Raw genomic sequence first — 12,769 nt, forward strand, 5'->3', positions numbered from 1 at the left:
GAGTGGAAAGTAAGAAGTTTAAATGAAATTCTACCCCTTTAAATTGTCTAGCATTGGATAGCACTATTTCTATTAAAGTTCACAGAAACATGTTTTGAAATAAAATTATAAATATTGTCAAGTATTAAGCATGGGAAAGTTAAGATTGAGTTCAAAAGTCAAGATGCCAAGTGGTAAGTAGGAAAACTCCAATTGGAAAGAGATAGTGTTGCGAGAAGATGGTAGTCAATACATTGATTCATTTAATGGCTTTGAAGCATATATGCCTGACAATGTAATAACTGAATTGGAAGACACTGAATCAAGTTAACTATGAAGACAATAATTATGTCGAATGTCATAGCTGTAACCCATGAATACAGTCAATAAATAGTTTTGATAGCTCAAAATATGTATGAGTAATTAAGGTTTTTTTTAATTTTACCTAGTCAAGTGTAAACCTCATCTCAAAAAAGGATTCTGAGTCCTTTTTGAGGCTGGCGTTTACACTTAAATAAACACCAGAGATAAGTACATTTAAAAAAAGTAAATCCCCAGGTTTAATCAAGGAAATATAGTAATTATAAAAGTATATTAATTTTGTTTTTAATTTCTTCATTGTAATAAAATATATAACAAAAATTGTTCAAAATTACACTTTTGACAGACAGACATCAAAGGGTGATTACATAAAGTTTATTAATGCTTCAGTCCATTAATGACAATTTTAATCGTAATTTAAACTTTAAACAACTTCTACATAAATCCTTTTAAGATTAAATATCTTCTACTGTCTTAAACACTTTCAGGTTTGTTCAGTTCTGCCTTCAGAAATTACTGGATTGAAAGAACAAAAAGCAGTTAAATTTCAAAAATTATTCTTTTTATTTTCAGTTTATTTAGTACAAGATTTTTATCTCCGTACGAGGATAACAGAACGATACAAATATGAAGACAAGTATAATACTGGAATCAGTGGAGTTCAAGATTTATTTGGACTCCATTGATTCTTATTTCTTATGGAATTGTACAATTTGCTTAAAATACAAATACATTAAATTTGTAATATATGAAAATTTACATAAATTAAAATATATATATGTATAAAAATATTAATCATTGACCAAACTGTGATGGACTGGTGCCATAATAAAAATGAATAGATGATAAAGTAACAATAGTTTAAAAAAATAATAATAATAATAAAATGTATACACATCTTGTAAAATTACAAAAAATAAGTATTATGCAAAGAAGTAACAACAGCTTATTGCAGTTGTCGTCATCAGTTAGAATACCAAAGAAAAAGGAACCAGAGTATTTTATAACACAGCAGTTCCTTCTGTAATAAAATGCTAAGAACAAAATTTATAAAAATTGTCTTTAAAAATCACGATTTGCCAAATTAATTAATTTATTTATTTATCAGAGAACTTTGAACAAAAACAAACAGTATGAAAGGAATTCTAAATTACTAACCACTTTACAAATAAGACATTTATCATCATCAGATCTCTTAAGATAAAAAATACGAAATTGCATCTTATTGACAGAAATTTTTCTCTCAAATTTGTACTTCTGCAGAATACAGTTTGGAAAATTTAGTTTTTTAAGGAAAAAATTACTTGCATATTAAAAATTATCATCTCTATTTTTTCAGGTTTATATATCGTCTACAGGAAAAGAACAAATGCCTGTAAGTATAATTTATGATTTAATAGAAATCATTCTTAGAATACTTTGTTTGTTTGTTTTATTTGTTTTAACATTTTTCTCCCTGTGGGATATCAAAAGGACTAAAATAATAATCTTTTGAAATTAAAAGAAAACAAAATATATGTGTATATTAAAATATATATACATATATATTTTATTTTCTTTTAATTTTAAAAGATTATTGTATACAGTCGACACCCGGATAACTCATCACTCGTTGGTTACGTAGTCAATTTTTTGTGGTCCCGGCCGACTTACATAGGCATTAATGTTATTAACCTTAAAAATCTTGGTTTACTTGACATTGTTTAATTCGTCATCACTGGATAAATCAACATACTTTTTCTGTTTCACACTTTTTAGAATTCTGGTAAGTCGACTCCCCCCGAAAAATGAGTTCACACCACACAGCTTATTGTACGGTGTGAACTCATTTTTTCAGGAGGGAGTCGACTTATCAGACGTCAAAAAAGTGTGAAACAGAAAAAGTATGTTGATTTATCCAGTGGTGACGAGTTAAACGATGTCGAGTAAACCGAAGTTTTTTAACATTAATAACATTATTGCCTATGTAAGTCGGCCGGGACCACAGAAATCTGACTAATTAACCAACGGTGATGAGTTAGCCAGGTGTCGACTTATGCGGAGTCAACTGTATATATAATAAAACCTGTCAAAAACAGATTTTACAGAAAGCAAATTTATGTAAATAGAAAATAAATTTTAGATTGAAATAATTTGTTGTTTAAAATAACATTATAAACTAGAAACCTGTAATGTTTAATGTAGAAATTGGAAACGTGGATTCTGATTGTGTAACACAATCTGAATAAAGCCAAATTTTTTAGTGTAACAGTAGTTAAACTTTATATCATTATTAATGCTATACCTTCTGGCTTGTGTTGTGATTGACCTTTTAGCAACTACAGCTACAGTTGTCTTTTTTTTTTTTTAAATTCTAGTATCACTGGAAATTAGGAAAAAATAATAGTATTGTAGCTTATTTTTCTCGAGAGTTAATTAATAAACTTTTTAAAATTGAAACCTGTCAAATGTCAAACCTTTTATTTTAAATAACTTTTACTATACATACATGAATTATTAATGAAATAAGTGAATAATTTTCAAGTAATCAAATATTTTAGCAATGCTTATTTCTGTGTGTAATTTTTGTTAATAGGAATTTATGCATTAAATTAATTAAATTAGTTATTTAAATTGCCAATAATATTTTTAGCAAACAACTTATTTCTAAAATAATAATAATAAGAATAATTTGTTTAGACACACAAGATGTATAATTGTTCTCTTTAAACATTCATTTGAAGTATAGATAAACTACATACAACACCTTGTTTTGCCAAGGAAAACATTTAATAATTACAAACATTTTCATCTTGTTCTGCAAGCTATCCTAAAATATAATTACAACAAATGTATTAATGTATAATGAGAAGCCAAAAATGAAAATATAATACTGCTTCTCTGATCAAAGGGGCTATCTATAAACTGGCATTTTTTAGTTTTTTCTGTGTAATGTATTTCCATGCTGATGGTAATCTTTCGGCGTCCTTAGCATTCAAACATCTGTCCACTATCTTGCTTCTGTATATTTCTAACTTTTCTGTACTCATCTCTAACAATGGTGAATGCACTGATTGCATGATATTGGCCTTCTTCCACTTTACAATTGAGCCTTCCACTTGGGCCGTGTGGACAACACAGTGCAAGACTGTCCTTTTTTTGATGTTGTATTTATGCTTTTTGAGGCATATTAAATACACTTTAATGAAACATTTGTAATATAATTTAATAATGAATACAGGATGACTTTTAGAATTTCAAATGAAAGTGTATTAATGAAAAGTAAAGAAATTTATATAATAATAATAATGTCAGATTATATTAGTTACATAATATTTAACTATAATTAACTGTGAATATTTATACTGTTAACAACTTTTAATTTTTTATTCTTAATTACATTCTCTTACGAGGAAAATAAAATTTTAGTTATTTAACTAATATTTTATTGTCATTCAAATATTAGATATGGGCACCTCCAACACCACCACAAGAAGAAAATGACTTGTATATTGATTACAGTATGGGATTTCTTTATGAACACACAATAATGCCCGAATCACAGCTTCCTCCGATATATGTAAAAAAAGAAACAAAACGTCTGAAGGTTGATAATACAGTAACAGGTATGAAAACTTATTAATTATCAAAAATATTTAATTATGTTTTTGTGTAGTCTTTGATTAAAATTTTATTTATTGGTAAAAATTAAATTATATTTTAATGAACATATTTTACAATTAAAAACATATACATTTTGATAATGTAAATAAATATTCTGCATATAATTTGATTAGTTAATAAATAAAACATATTTGATTATTCTTCTTCTAGTGATATTCATTTTTTTGAATCTGCTGTAAGGAAGTTTATAAATTTTAGAATATGTAGATAAACTGTTTTTAAAATTTTTTTTGGTTTATAACATATTATAGTTTAATTGGAATGTAGGCATCCCACACTTAAGATTTTCCCATTAGTACTGTACATCTTTCAGTTTATAATACTTAAACTCCATAGAAGTACATTTCTCTCAATTGCTTTTTTTTCCAGTGTATATATAAGAAAAATTTATGCTTAATTCTGAAAAATTCAGTACATCATCGGTAACAAAACATATGGGAAAACTTTTAAATTGCATTTTAGATACAATTGGTGAGAAATCACATGAAAATGTAATTCTAAATGATCCAAGTGTCAAGAAAGAGAATATGTTTGTTGAATGTAGCTGGCACTGGAAGAGGAATCATATCATACCAACACCTCCTACGGTAGAAAGCCTAAACATGTTTTTAAGACATCAGTAACACTAGTCAGTTAATTATTCAATTTACAGAACTAACAGAAATGTTATTAAGAATGTGTTGAAATTAATTTTTGTTTGCATTTTTTAATACAAATTTTGTTATTGCTTTGCAGTATTTATTCGTAAATATAATGTTAATGATACAATATATAAATTTTACATGTTACTATATATAAAGCAACTATTTATTAACAATTGTGATAACTATTTGGTGATCAGAAGGCAATGCATTAAACATTTTATATCCTAATATGATAACTTGTAACTCATATATGTATTTCGACATGTTTCAGTTATGTTTTCAGAAATTAGTTGGGAGTTTTTGCTCGATGCTGTGTTGAGTTGTAATTTTTCTCAATTATTACAACGGAAAATAGACTTCTCAGTTAACATTTTCTCACATAATATCCGATTTTCGGGAATGGATTACTGACATTAAGTAGGGGATGCCTTTATTATACAAATAATGAATGAGTTATGTTTAATTTTTATTTTGTGCAATCTTATATTTGAATTTTATTAATAAAATAGTAACTACAACAAGAAAACAGAAAGTTCGCAAAGAGGAAACAGTTCATATTCCACGTTCTCTGTTTGATCGTCCTACTGCAGCAATTCTAAAAATGCGAAGAGAAGCCAAACTTCAGAAAGTAAAAGGCATTATGATGAGTACCACTACATATTCTAAATCATTAGGTTTAGGTTTGACCAGTGTGAAACATACTCCAGTTGTTGTGAATAAACCAACTGTTGACACAGATCAAGACAGCCCAGAATGGCTAATTCATGAAGATTGGGCAATACTTCAGGTAAAAGTTAAAAAATATGAATGTGTTATAATAAATTTAAAATATATTAATTTAAAAAAATTTCTCAATTCTTCTGTACTAAAAATTATTAGTGTAAATGAAAAATTTTATTCTGTGTAATTCATTTGTTAATAAAATTTTAAAATATTTCATAGATAATTCAAAATCTGCAAGACTTGCCTTTGAATTTAACTGTGTTATCTCCTGCTCACATTCCAAATTGGGATCTGGTTGCAGATGTTGTGAATTCTATAAGCAGAATTTTCCGTTCTCCAAAACAATGCAAAAATAGGTACGAGAGTGTCATTGTTCCACGTGAAGAAGGAAAAATTTTGTATGACACTAATCCAAAGAAACAGAAAAAGTCAAAAGGAATATATAAGGTAAAATTTGGTATGATATTTAAAATAGAATAGATTAATTTTTACATCTTCACAGTAGCTTGTTGCTAGATTTATTTAAATTATCTGATCTTGATAATTTCTTTCATTTTTTTTTCTTTAGTCATTTCAAGATTTTGTACTTTGAAGTACTTTCACAACTGTTTTTCTATATTTTTCATGCATATAAATAGAATATCATATCTTATCTTAGTTAATAAATTATTATATTGATTTTGCAAGGAAAATGATATATTGAAATGAATCGATTTTTAATATAAAATCAAATTTTGATATCAAAATTTTATTTATTGATATTTTTTTAAATATTAAAATAATGCTATAAAAAGTAAGGTTTATAATTTATAAGCATACTATTTAAAACATGATATTAAATAAACTAAAATCATTATTTAATATTTTACAGACTAAAAATAACAGACCAATGAGAACCAGTCAGTTATATATTCAAGATAATAATGCGTCTTTTACCAGTTTATATAACAGTAGATTTGAAACTATAAAGACTGTCTCTAATAAAAGAACACCAACATTAAAGTCATGGTATGTGAACAACCCTGCTGGTAAAAATCCGAAACACGCTCAAGTTTTAGTAGATAATGGAATCAATTATGATCAACCTCTAAATCCTATACAAGTTGCAGCAATTCGTGCTGAACGAATCAATAGAGAAAAACAAAAGTCTCAAGCAGCAGCAGTAAGAAAATTTTCTGATATTGTACTATTTTGATAATATTTTAAAATACAGTCAAACTTGGTTAATTTTAAGTTCAATGGGAGTGCAAAATAATTCAGATTAACTAATTCCATTGATAATTATTAAGTTGTACAGATACAGTATACTTACTTTAACAAAAAAAGAGAGTGAATAACATGTCATATATGACATTGTTTCCAGTAAATTTTACCATTTTTCAAATTGCTCAGAAGTTTGGAACTGTCAAACTTTTTCACTAGCTAAAAATTTTGCCACTAATTATAGTTCCATTTGTTGTCACTTGTTTCTAGTGGTTTTTAAAATGGTTACAAAATCATCACACAACAGAGAAGACATCAAAATTAGGATGATATTCTTGTAATTCACAGTTTTTAAATGTTTTTCTCATCCAATATCCTTTTTTTTAAACATATTTTTATATTTTGTAACAAATATCCAACAGTGGTTAAAAGCAGAATGTCAGAAGTGTTTTGGTTTTACTAATGCCATTTCCCTTTTGCTTGTAAATGATTGGCTGCTGAAATTTCACAATCACATTTTTTTCAGTCTAGACCAGTTTTGCATTTGTTTTTTGCTATTTGCTTAATTTGAGCTATGCTTTACTACTGTTGATGTTTAGTCAACAGTATGATTGTAAAGAAAACAATTACATTACTGTATTTTATTTGAAAAAATTCGAAACTTTCATTTGTTTGTTTTTATATGATGTATAAAATCTTCAAGTTCATCCAAAGAATGGATGTGCTTTGTAACATTAGTTTCAGCTTCTACAAACCATCTTATTTCTTTCTGACATGTCCACGGCCTCTGCAGTTGTTGGAATAGGAATATGTTTTGCATCATTAGGTTCATTTTCATCTCCATTAGAACATTCTGTAACTTAATTCTTCACCCCTTAACAATTTCTGTGTCTGCAATTTGTTTACAAATTGAAACTTCATTGTCAATATTTATGTAGGCATCTTAAGTGATGTTAGCTGCTACATTAACCCAATGTTATGGAACCTCGCATCACTACAGGTTCTTCTGAAGTGACTTCAAAGTCATTTTCTTGATTATGGTTAAAGCCTGCTTTAAGAAAACAATGATTGTCTATGGTGTGATTTGTTTTCAAGCTTCGCATATCATTTGAGCTGCATCAAGATCATTTTCATTTGCTTGTTGGAATCTATGTTTTCTGAGATATTCCAAATCACTTGTTAATAATACAAATGTTTGAGGTTCTGAATGACACTTTGATCTATTGGTTGTACCAATGCAAGTCATTTAAGTAGAAAATATTAATTTTAATGCATTTCAGCTGAAGAATGTTATGATGGGCAGTGCAATTATTGATAAACATTCAAACTTTTCTATTACACTGTAAAATTTTTTATCTAGTATAACATGCTATTTTTGATACACTTTACTAGTTATCCAAGTCTTTTTGTTGGATTCATATTTTACAGGTCAAGTTTTCACCGATTTAAAACATTTCACTTTTCCAATAATTAACGTTGGTAATTTTCCAGAGCCATCCATGTTTGCTCCTATTAAAATCATTATTTTTTTCTTTGCTGTTTTTGCCACTACTGCATCACTCACCTTTAAAGAGGAATGTTTTGTCTGGCAAACAGTTGAGAAAAAAGATCTGTTTCATCAACATTACATATGTTTTGATTCATAATCAGATGAAGTTCAGACATTTCACCAAATCATTCATCAGTCTTTTCTTTTAAAATCGTCAAACCAATCTGAGCTTGCTTTAAAATCAGTGATTCCTATTTTCTTGGCTAACTCTTCTGCTTTGATATATATCACTGAGCTGCTTAAAGGTACAGTATGTTCTTGTGATTGTTGAAACCACTTTAAAACACATTGATAAACTATAAGATATTTAGCTCTCCTCATACATTTTCTGTTTGCACCATCTTCTTTATTCCAACAGTTAAGTTTTATTTATTAGGAAAGTTGATAAAGTGCTAGAGGTATGCCATATTCTTTAGTGAAAATTACAGTTTCTCTTTACTCCTTTTTGTACTTTAACTCTGGAGAGAAAGGTAATTAATAAAGTATTATTGTATGATCCACACTTGGACATGATACAGTTCAGTAAAAAAATGCAACTAAACCACAGTACACTGCTATTCTAAAGTACTATACTGTACAGTAAATGGACACTATAGTAAGCCTACCATACTTACTGTACTATATTAAACAATTAAAGGTGAATTACTAGCACATTACATGATGCAGTGGGAATTTCAATATTCTAGAAGTTTCAAGTACAGTCCATGTTTAAAAACAGTGGGTCACCTACTGCTTTCTTTCTCCCTCTCAGCTCCCACTTCCATTGTATGTGTATAGCTTCTCAGTAAACTAGGACACAAAAGGAGAAAGGACAATTATGGGGCAGGCAACAATTCCTGGAAAACAGATATTTTGCAGTTGGAAAATGCTAATAACTTTTGAAATATGGGACTACTTTAAATTATCTAAAAATTAGAAAAAAAAATTCTATTAAACGGGTAATTTTAACCATTACATTTAATAGGAAACTCGAGGAGAATTTGTGAAATTCGAATTAACCAAGTTCAACTCTAAATCTGTATAGTCAATAACGTAATTGAAATTATTTCATTAAAAATTAATAATTGTTTTATAATTTGATTTTTAGTCTGTCACTTCATCAGAACAACAATTGGCCCAGAGGCAGCAACAACAACAGCAGCAGCAACAACAACAACAGCCACAGCCACAACAGGCTCAAACTGCAACAGGTCAAGTTTCTGGTTCCAGCCAAGTTTCTGGGTTAATACAGCATCCAACTGCTCAAGCAGTTATTGCAAGTTTATCACAAGCTCAACAAATACAAGCAATGGTAAATTTCTTTCTTATTTGAAATTAAAGACAAACAAATTTATTTAATATAGAAAATTACAGAATTTCATTTAATTTTTAAGATATTTCAAATTGTTAAAATCATTTTTACGTAAAATTTTTAATGTATTAAACAGTTAAATCTAAATTGCATTAAATTACAACTATTGTATGTAGACATTTTCTATAACCTTATGTGCAAGAATTGCGATTTAAATGCCATACTTCCATAATTACAATAAATTTTGTCATTTTTAACTTTTTATGTTTTATCATTGAATTTATTCAAATACTTCAAATTAAAAAATTTTAATTTAAAGTATGTTCATTTTACTACAATATAGGAAGAAATGACAAAATAAGTAGATTGCCAACATCACAGTTATAGGAATTAGTTATTAAACAAATAAAATACACAAAGTTATTAGGTATTCAAAATTTTCCTTCGGTATCAGAAAATTACATCCAAGATAGATCAAAGATTTGCAAATTATATAAATACAATATATACAGTCAAACTTGTTTTTATGCGGTCTTTTTTTGTGTGGTATAGTTGACGACTAGTCTTGTGCGATTTGTCATGTCTCACGTTGACTTATTATAGCTAAATAAACTTATTATAGTAATATTATTGCATGAATATGCGAAAAATGAAATAATTTATTTTTTAAGTCAACAAAACACCACCTGGACAAAAATATGTAAAACAGACGATAGACGAGATGATGCAGTCAAGTGCTGACATCTGTTGTCAATAAATTCTATTTTGTACGGTTTTGAGTTATTTTCTATGTGAAATTTTTTTAATGCGGTCCCTATTGACCGCATAAAAAAAAAATATTTTTTTACTTGTGTTGCGAAAACTATTTTTTATAGCCACTCGTGAAGTTTCGTGCAATTTTTTTTATGCGTTTTTTTTTTATGCAGTCCCTATCCACCGCATAAAAAGCAGGTTTGACTGTATATATATAGTTCCATGTTCACTTTAGTGTATAACAACTGTTTTCCTTTGCTTGTGTAGACTAATGAATGTTGGGTTTATTATTATTCTGGCAATGAATCAGATTTTGACCAAAATTTTTTGTATAATAAAAATGTTGACTTCCTTTACTGATGTTTATGATTTGATTTGTTTATTTATAAAAATATACTAATAAAGGAAAGATGGCAAATGCCAAAAAAAGGAGAACCCAGATGAATAGGATTACCAGCACAGAGAACTGAACATTCAAAAATGAGATACTGAGAGGAAGTGTTTATGTAAATGGCATTGTGACTGGTTGCCATCCAAAACAAATTTAATTCATGACAAAAGCATGAAAATCATTGTCTTTACACAGAAGTATTTATTATACACAAATTTAATAGTTAAAAATATAATGAATAAGAATGTAGTGCATATAATGCAGTTTTATTTTGTTAGATGATTGATTATTCATTTTTTTTTAATGTAAATGATTAGATGAAGTTTTGATACATACATATAAAATCATGTTGGAAAGATATTGTTGCATGTTTCTATAGATAAATCAGATGTTTATAGTGAATATAATTTAAAATATAAATAAAATTTAATTTTTTTTTGTTTGAAAAAATATTTAGTTAATTTAAAATACAGTATTTTTAATTTTAAAAATTGTTGGTTTATTTATTTAAAAAATAGTTATTTGAATAGGATATATGAAATTTAGCAACTTATTTAAATTGTATTATTTTGATTTTGATTTAGCAAGTTAAAACAGGATTACAGGCTGGAACAGTTACTACAGTATCATTGGCTAAATCTTTACCCAGTGGAATTGTTGTTAATACAGCAGCTGGTAATGGCACGAGTACATTTGGTAGTATAACTAAAACTCTAGGGCAAACAACAACAAATGCCGTTGCAGCACAAGGGACAATACCAGTAAGTTATAAATTCTAATACAGATTTATTGATATTCCATCTAGCAGAAGCATTGCATGCAAACAAACATGTCGTGTTTCTGCCATATCCCAAATTTCATTTGTTTTTTTTTTTTCTTGTAGAATAAATTACAATTATTTTTTTTGTATTGTATATTGTATCCTAAATGGAAAAGGAGAGAAAATAAAGAAACAAATTACATTTATATATTAAAACTTTCATAGTTCAAAACTATTTCATAAACAAATGAATTATAAATTAACATTTTAAAATTTTTCAACATTATAAAAAATGATAGCATAATTTTATTTATAAATTAGGCACTAAAGATAGATTGATTCAGTAATATTTAAAAATAAAACTTGAATTATGGATAATTAAAATATAATAATAAAATTATTATAAATTACTTTGCACAGCAATGAAAATAATACAATAGAAAGCATTGATCTAATCTAGAAGAAATGCAAATAAATATTTGAAAAGAATAAGCCTGAATATAAAAGAAATAATAATACCTATTCAATTAAAAGATGAATAAATATTCATAATGTTGATTATTTATTAGTTCATTAAGGAATTAATGAATTACTTAATATCCTAGATTTATTATTTATAGATTATGAAAGTATATCTTTAAAATTATTGATAACTTTTTTATTTTTCTTAAATTCAAATATTTTTTAAAGAAATACAGAAATTTAAGCATTTGTGTAAATTACATATATAGTAATCTCTCTATTTATTTGGATTCACTTTAATTTGGTTGAAAAATTTTAAATAATTTTATAGAAATAAATGATAGTTACATCAAAAAATGGTTTTTGTTATCAGTAACTTCTTATATAGATGTATATTTGTTTAAAATTTTAGTTAAAACTCAGTAAGAATAAAATACTGGATTTGAGAATATAGAACAAACTCCCATTTTAAACCACTTTTCATGGCTTTGTTTATGTGGTTTTCATTTACATGCTGTTTTTGTGGAATCAATTACTCATATAAAACATCTGAAGTAGTGAAAAAGTAATTAATTTCCATTAAAACAAAATTATTTTATTGAATCAAACATGTATGCCTAAATTGATAAATATTTTTGGTTTTTAAATTTGATGACTGATATAGCCTCTCTATGAAGATGTTGCTGATAGCATTGCAGAGAGGCAAGCGTTAGACTTGATGAACTCTAGTCTATCTGTCAGTATTAGTGATGAGTTCCTTTCCATCTTACACATCATAGAAGTAAAGTTTGGATATTTATGTGACAATAATTATGTTTAATTTTTTTAAAACTTGTCAAAGTTATGAAAATTTCTTGGAACTTGTAAATATTATGATAGCTTATTATTTTCCATTGGCTTTCAGATAATTTCTTGAGTGTTCTTCTCTTAGCAGTCCTGGTTACTGAGAGGCTAAAACAATTGCAGATTTATTCATAAAATAATTATATTCTTTCAATAAATAGTATTTTCATTACATCAATATTATCAA

The 12,769-nt window shown here is 27.1% G+C and overlaps 1 protein-coding gene across 2 annotated transcripts in view; it reads left to right on the forward strand.

The window, feature by feature from the left end:
• Positions 1-12,769, forward strand: part of dom (domino) — a 179,706-nt gene that overhangs the window by 139,891 nt on the left and 27,046 nt on the right. For both annotated transcript variants that reach the window (XM_067279421.1, XM_067279424.1), the window contains exons 33-39: positions 1,640-1,675; positions 3,746-3,905; positions 5,117-5,394; positions 5,550-5,777; positions 6,202-6,492; positions 9,170-9,373; positions 11,102-11,278. In XM_067279421.1, coding sequence (XP_067135522.1) covers positions 1,640-1,675; positions 3,746-3,905; positions 5,117-5,394; positions 5,550-5,777; positions 6,202-6,492; positions 9,170-9,373; positions 11,102-11,278 — 1,374 coding nt within the window. The remainder of the gene's footprint in view (positions 1-1,639; positions 1,676-3,745; positions 3,906-5,116; positions 5,395-5,549; positions 5,778-6,201; positions 6,493-9,169; positions 9,374-11,101; positions 11,279-12,769) is intronic.

Source organism: Centruroides vittatus, unplaced genomic scaffold (genome assembly GCF_030686945.1).
Source record: "Centruroides vittatus isolate TY-2023 unplaced genomic scaffold, ASM3068694v2 contig_1175, whole genome shotgun sequence".
In the NCBI taxonomy this organism is placed as follows: Eukaryota; Metazoa; Arthropoda; class Arachnida; order Scorpiones; family Buthidae; genus Centruroides; species Centruroides vittatus.